At 49.5% G+C, this 7,500-nt stretch overlaps 1 protein-coding gene across 1 annotated transcript in view; it reads right to left on the minus strand.

The window, feature by feature from the left end:
- Positions 1-7,500, minus strand: part of LOC118381498 (hormonally up-regulated neu tumor-associated kinase homolog A-like) — a 61,550-nt gene that overhangs the window by 30,861 nt on the left and 23,189 nt on the right. The window contains exons 6-9 of the mRNA XM_052521740.1: positions 6,429-6,555; positions 6,010-6,178; positions 5,664-5,823; positions 2,403-2,553 (exon numbers count right to left, since the gene is read on the minus strand). Coding sequence (XP_052377700.1) covers positions 2,403-2,553; positions 5,664-5,823; positions 6,010-6,178; positions 6,429-6,555 — 607 coding nt within the window. The remainder of the gene's footprint in view (positions 1-2,402; positions 2,554-5,663; positions 5,824-6,009; positions 6,179-6,428; positions 6,556-7,500) is intronic.

The following is a 7,500-nucleotide window of genomic DNA, read 5'->3' on the forward strand; positions in this document are numbered from 1 at the left end:
GTGGCGAGAATCTGCCTCCTCACCACGTGCTCTCACCACTGGTGTCCCCAGGGCTCTGTTCTAGGCCCTCTCCTATTCTCGCTATACACCAAGTCACTTGGCTCTGTCATAACCTCACATGGTCTCTCCTATCATTGCTATGCAGACGACACACAATTAATCTTCTCTTTCCCCCTTCTGATGACCAGGTGGCGAATCGCATCTCTGCATGTCTGGCAGACATATCAGTGTGGATGACGGATCACCACCTCAAGCTGAACCTCGGCAAGACGGAGCTGCTCTTCCTCCCGGGGAAGGACTGCCCATTCCATGATCTCGCCATCACGGTTGACAACTCCATTGTGTCCTCCTCCCAGAGCGCTAAGAACCTTGGCGTGATCCTGGACAACACCCTGTCGTTCTCAACTAACATCAAGGCGGTGGCCCGTTCCTGTAGGTTCATGCTCTACAACATCCGCAGAGTACGACCCTGCCTCACACAGGAAGCGGCGCAGGTCCTAATCCAGGCACTTGTCATCTCCCGTCTGGATTACTGCAACTCGCTGTTGGCTGGGCTCCTGCCTGTGCCATTAAACCCTACAACTCATCCAGAACGCCGCAGCCCGTCTGGTGTTCAACCTTCCCAAGTTCTCTCACGTCACCCCGCTCCTCCGCTCTCTCCACTGGCTTCCAGTTGAAGCTCGCATCCGCTACAAGACCATGGTGCTTGCCTACGGAGCTGTGAGGGGAACGGCACCTCAGTACCTCCAGGCTCTGATCAGGCCCTACACCCAAACAAGGGCACTGCGTTCATCCACCTCTGGCCTGCTCGCCTCCCTACCACTGAGGAAGTACAGTTCCCGCTCAGCCCAGTCAAAACTGTTCGCTGCTCTGGCCCCCCAATGGTGGAACAAACTCCCTCACGACGCCAGGACAGCGGAGTCAATCACCACCTTCCGGAGACACCTGAAACCCCACCTCTTTAAGGAATACCTAGGATAGGATATCTGTAGCTCAGTTGGTAGAGCATGGCGCTTGTAACGCCAGGGTAGTGGGTTCGATCCCCGGGACCACCCATACGTAGATTGTATGCACACATGACTGTAAGTCGCTTTGGATAAAAGCGTCTGCTAAATGGCATATATTATTATTATATATTATTAATCCTTCTCACCCCCCCTTTAAGATTTAGATGCACTATTGTAAAGTGACTGCTCTACTGGATGTCATAAGGTGAATGCACCAATTTGTAAGTCGCTCTGGATAAGAGCGTCTGCTAAATGACTTAAATGTAAATGTTAAATGTAGACGATTCTGTGCTTCTAACTTTGTGGCAACAGTTTGGGGGAAGGCCCTTTCCTGTTTCATCATGACAATGCCCCCGTGCACAAAGCGAGGTCCATACAGAAATGCTTTGTCGAGATCGGTGTGGAAGAACTTGACTGGCCTCCACAGAGCCCTGACCTCAACCCCATTGAACACCTTTGTGATGAATTTGAACACAGACTGTGAGCCAGGCCTAATCGCCCAACATGAGAGTGGAGGCTGTTATAGCAGCAATGTTCCAACATCTAGTGGAAAGCCTTCCCAGAAGAGTGGAGGCTGTTATAGCAGCAATGTTCCAACATCTAGTGGAAAGCCTTCCCAGAAGAGTGGAGGCTGTTATAGCAGCAATGTTACAACATCTAGTGGAAAGCCTTCCCAGAAGAGTGGAGGCTGTTATAGCAGCAATGTTCCAACATCTAGTGGAAAGCCTTCCCAGAAGAGTGGAGGCTGTTATAGCAGCAATGTTCCAACATCTAGTGAAGGAGGCTGTTACAGCAGCAATGTTCCAACATCTAGTGGAAAGCCTTCCCAGAAGAGTGGAGGCTGTTATAGCAGCAATGTTCCAACATCTAGTGGAAAGCCTTCCCAGAAGAGTGGAGGCTGTTACAGCAGCAATGTTCCAACATCTAGTGGAAAGCCTTCCCAGAAGAGTGGAGGCTGTTATAGCAGCAATGTTCCAACATCTAGTGGAAAGCCTTCCCAGAAGAGTGGAGGCTGTTATAGCAGCAATGTTCCAACATCTAGTGGAAAGCCTTCCCAGAAGAGTGGAGGCTGTTATAGCAGCAACGGAGGGACCAACTCCATATTAATGCCCATGATTGTGGAATGAGATGTTGGAGGAGCAGGTCACCTTCCTCTGTTAATTGGGTCAACAGAGTACAGAGTACAGAGTACATGTGAACATATGAACTCGCCAACGGCCCATTTCAAGGTATCCTGGCTGTGATGTGTGTGTGTGTGTGTGTGTGTGTGTGTGTGTGTGTGTGTGTGTGTGTGTGTGTGTGTGTGTGTGTGTGTGTGTGTGTGTGTGTGTGTGTGTGTGTGTGTGTGTGTGTGTGTGTGTGTGTGTGTGGTCTCACCTGTTTTATGGGGATGAAGGGATGGGAGGGATGGAGGGGTAGAGGAGTGGCGGTATGGAGGGATGGCATCTAGTGTTGGGTTGTATCCAGATTTCCATATCTTCATATCGTGCCCGTGTCATCCTGGGTTTTATGGTATTACCGACAGTGCACACAAGGGCCGCTATTTCTTTTCAAAGGAAGATAATTCCCATAAAACGTCACTTACCAGAATGCTAACAAAATGCTAACCAATACTTTAAAAAATATATATTTGACCTTTCTTTAACTAGGCAAGTCAGTTATGAATTTTTATTTATTTATTTACAATGACGGCCTACCCCGGCCAAACCCTAACCCGGACGACGCTGGGACAATTGTGCGCCTCCCTATGGGGACTCCCAATTACGGCCGGGTTGTGATACAGCCTGGAATCAAACCAGGGTCTGTAGTGACGCCTCTAGCACTGAGATGCAGTTCCTTAGACCACTGGCCACTTGGGAGACTGAGTGATACTAAGGAATTCTCATAGAGAATGCCAACTAAATGCTAACGAGTGCATTGCAAACATTTTGTACAGTTTCCGACCTAAACTGTACAAGTTAAAATGCTACTCACAGTTTGCTGCACGCACAAAACTAATATTAGCCAGCAAGGCTCTTGATCTAGGAGGGGATTCTCTACTGTTACCAAGCGAATTCTTGATTTTTAGAAGAAGCTAACCACTTAGCTAGATAGGCTAACTAGCAACTACATTAGCACACCAAACACACAACTAAAAGGTATTTAGCACATTTTAGATAGTTAACTTAATAGTTATAAGACATATCTAGCTGGCCAACATTTAGTTGTTAATTAGATCACCTGCCGCTGCACAGCGATGAATGACTCTCAAGGCTACGGTCTCTCGTCGTTGTGTGCGCTGCACAGCGATGAATGACTCTCAAGGCTACTGTCTCTCGTGCACAGCGATGAATGACTCTCAAGGCTACTGTCTCTTGTGTGCGCTGCACAGCGATGAATGACTCTCAAGGCTACTGTCTCTCGTCGTTGTGTGCGCTGCACAGCGATGAATGACTCTCAAGGCTACTGTCTCTCGTCGTTGTGTGCGCTGCACAAGGATGAATGACTCTCAAGGCTACAGGTGAATGACTCTCAAGGCTACGGTCTGTGTGTGCGCTGCACAGCGATGAATGACTCTCAAGGCTACGGTCTCTCGTCGTTGTGTGCGCTGCACAGCGATGAATGACTCTCAAGGCTACGGTCTCTCGTCGTTGTGTGCGCTGCACAGCGATGAATGACTCTCAAGGCTACGGTCTCTCGTCGTTGTGTGCGCTGCACAGCGATGAATGACTCTCAAGGCTACGGTCTCTCGTCGTTGTGTGCGCTGCACAGCGATGAATGACTCTCAAGGCTACGGTCTCTCGTCGCTGCACAGCGATGTGACTGCGCTGCACAGCGATGAATGACTCTGAAGGCTACGGTCTCGTCGTTGTGTGCGCTGCACAGCGATGAATGACTCTCAAGGCTACGGTCTCGTCGTTGTGTGCGCTGCACAGCGATGAATGACTCTGAAGGCTACGGTCTCTCGTCGTTGTGTGCGCTGCACAGCGATGAATGACTCTCAAGGCTGCACGGTCTCTCTACGGTCGTTGTGTGCGCTGCACAGCGGTGAATGACTCTCAAGGCTACGGTCTCTCGTCGTTGTGTGCGCTGCACAGCGGTGAATGACTCAAGGCTACGGTCTCGTCGTCGCTGCACAGCGGTGAATGACTCAAGGCTACGGTCGCTGCACAGCGATGAATGACTCTGAAGGCTACGGTCTCTCGTCGTTGTGTGCGCTGCACAGCGATGAATGACTCTCAAGGCTACGGTCTCTCGTCGTTGTGTGCGCTGCACAGCGATGAATGACTCTCAAGGCTACGGTCTCTCGTCGTTGTGTGCGCTGCACAGCGATGAATGACTCTCAAGGCTACGGTCTCTCGTCGTTGTGTGCGCTGCACAGCGATGAATGACTCTCAAGGCTACGGTCTCTCGTCGTTGTGTGCGCTGCACAGCGATGACTGACTCAAGGCTACGGTCTCTCGTCGTTGTGTGCGCTGCACAGCGGTGAATGACTCTCAAGGCTACGGTCTCTCGTCGTTGTGTGCGCTGCACAGCGATGAATGACTCTCAAGGCTACGGTCTCTCGTCGTTGTGTGCGCTGCACAGCGGTGAATGACTCTCAAGGCTACGGTCTCTCGTCGTTGTGTGCGCTGCACAGCGATGAATGACTCTCAAGGCTACGGTCTCTCGTCGTTGTGTGCGCTGCACAGCGGTGAATGACTCAAGGCTACGGTCTCTCGTCGTTGTGTGCGCTGCACAGCGATGAATGACTCTCAAGGCTACGGTCTCTCGTCGTTGTGTGCGCTGCACAGCGATGAATGACTCTCAAGGCTACGGTCTCTCGTCGTTGTGTGCGCTGCACAGCGGTGAATGACTCAAGGCTACGGTCTCTCGTCGTTGTGTGCGCTGCACAGCGATGAATGACTCTCAAGGCTACGGTCTCTCGTCGTTGTGTGCGCTGCACAGCGATGAATGACTCTCAAGGCTACGGTCTCTCGTCGTTGTGTGCGCTGCACAGCGATGAATGACTCTCAAGGCTACGGTCTCTCGTCGTTGTGTGCGCTGCACAGCGGTGAATGACTCAAGGCTACGGTCTCTCGTGTGCGCTGCACAGCGATGAATGACTCTCAAGGCTACGGTCTCTCGTCGTTGTGTGCGCTGCACAGCGATGAATGACTCTGAAGGCTACGGTCTCTCGTCGTTGTGTGCGCTGCACAGCGATGAATGACTCTCAAGGCTACGGTCTCTCGTCATTGTGTGCTTGTAAACAAACACCAAACACATTTTTTTTATCTACTAACGTATTTCCCAAGTTGACTATTTACTTTTTTTTTAAAAAGTAGATACAAATATTCAAATGTATATAAAAAATATATATTTTTAAAAACTTAAAAGAAATAGGTTCAACGGTGGCGACAGTATTGGAGAACAATCCCCGTGGCTTTTTCCCCAAATATCCCAGTATACACAGTATATACGGTATAATGCCCAAGCATAGAGACATCTGCCATTGTTGTTGAGAGTAATCAGCTCTCCAGATAACACAAAAGTGTGGAAGGATTTCTGTTGAGAGGACAGACATGGAATAGAGTGGTGTGTGTGTGTGTGTGTGTGTGTGTGTGTGTGTGTGTGTGTGTGTGTGTGTGTGTGTGTGTGTGTGTGTGTGTGTGTGGGTGTGTGTGGGTGTGTGCTCACCATTCCTGTGCTTCTTCTCCTTGCTCGGGCCCTTGCTGACGGCCAGGTAGACGGGAGTCTGTTTAGGAGGGATGGTGACCTTCTCTACGTGTTTCCTCCACTGGGTCTGGAAATATTCATTCTTCTCTGTCTTCTTCTCCTTCTCCTGGTACACCTTCTCCTGGAGGACAGAGACGTTATTACAACGTTATTCCCAGAGATATTCAAGTATTCTATTCTTCTCCTGGAGGACAGAGACGTTACCACTATAATGCAGTGTAATGTAGGGTGTCTATAATATATTGTACTCCAGGTGTTGTTTACCCTAAACTAGCCTGTACTCCAGGTGTTGTTTACCCTAACCTACCCTGTACTCCTTGGAGAGCCTCTTCATCTTGTTGTTGAGCAGGAAGTAGACAGCCAGGGTGTGACAGGCTCTGTTGGTGAGCACGGCACTCAGCACCTCGCTGTGTTTGTAGCCCATCCTCTCTGTCATATGCAGTAATACCATGTGGTTGATCTCCTCAATGTGGATCCTAGAGAGACAGAGAGAGACGTTAGCCATCAGACCTGTGTCTGTGTTGCCGTGTGTGTGTGTGTCTGTGTTGCCGTGTGTGTGTGTGTGTGTGTGTGTGTGTGTGTGTGTGTGTGTGTGTGTGTGTGTGTGTGTGTGTACCTGTTGAGGTAGGGTGCTCCAGTGTTAGCGTTAGCCTGTTGACCTGTGTGTGTACCTGTTGAGGTAGGGTGCTCCAGTGTTAGCGTTAGCGTGTTGACCTGTGTGTGTACCTGTTGAGGTAGGGTGCTCCAGTGTTAGCGTTAGCCAGTTGTAGCCAGGAGTCGACCATGACCTGGTGGATGTTAGGTCTCTTAGCTGGATCTGGTTCTAACAGCTTCTTCAACAGACAGATGGCCGCTGTGGAGAGAGAGGAGGGGGAGAGAGAGAGAGAGAGAGAGAGAGAGAGAGAGAGAGAGAGAGAGAGAGAGAGAGAGAGAGAGAGAGGGGGGAGAGAGGAGGGCAGAGAGGGAGAGAGAGACAGACAGAGAGGGAGAGAGAGAGAAAGAGAGAGAAAAGGGGGGAGGAGAGAGAGAATTGTTTAAAATATTTACTATGATGTAAAATACTAACTAATCCAGACAGAGCGTATCAGGGTTGGGGTGAATTCAATTTCAATTCCAATCAATTCAGAAAGTAAACCAAATTCAAAATTCCCATTTGAAAATGTTCCTTATTGAAAAGCATCGGGGACCATTGGAATTACAGTGTAACTTGCCCAAGGAACTCGGATTTTAAATGGAAGTGAACCCGGCCAAACCCAGTGTCTGTGTCAGTGTTCAGAATTCCATTGGCAACATTCTCAGTGAGGTTAAATGACACACATGTCTGTCTGACCCTAGTGCTTTTCTGTTGACTGTGGACTGTTGATTCATAGTTTCCTGTTAGTCCTAACTGTGTCTCAGCTGATGGATTCCTCACGGAAGTCCCTCTCAGACACAGGGCTATTTACAGAATAATCTCTCTCTCTCTCTCTCTCTCTCTCTCTCTCTCTCTCTGAAACTCTGTCTCTCTGGTGTCTGGAATCTCTCTCTCTCTCTCTCTCTCTCTCTCTCTCTCTCTCTCTCTCTCTCTCTCTCTCTCTCTCTCTCTCTCTCTCTCTCTCTCTCTCTCTCTCCTCTCTCTCTCTCTCTCTCTCTCTCTCTCCTCTCTCTCTCTCTCTCTCCTCTCCCTCTCCTCACATAAGAAGATGAATGAGAAGACAGCTCTGTGTCACCAGCTTGGATTAATAATTGCTTACATAACTCTGTCTCCTGACTGTCTAAACTCACAGACTTTGCATCATCAAGAGGTGTGTGTGTGTGT

This window comes from Oncorhynchus keta, chromosome 6 (assembly GCF_023373465.1).
Source record: "Oncorhynchus keta strain PuntledgeMale-10-30-2019 chromosome 6, Oket_V2, whole genome shotgun sequence".
Lineage (NCBI taxonomy): Eukaryota > Metazoa > Chordata > Actinopteri > Salmoniformes > Salmonidae > Oncorhynchus > Oncorhynchus keta.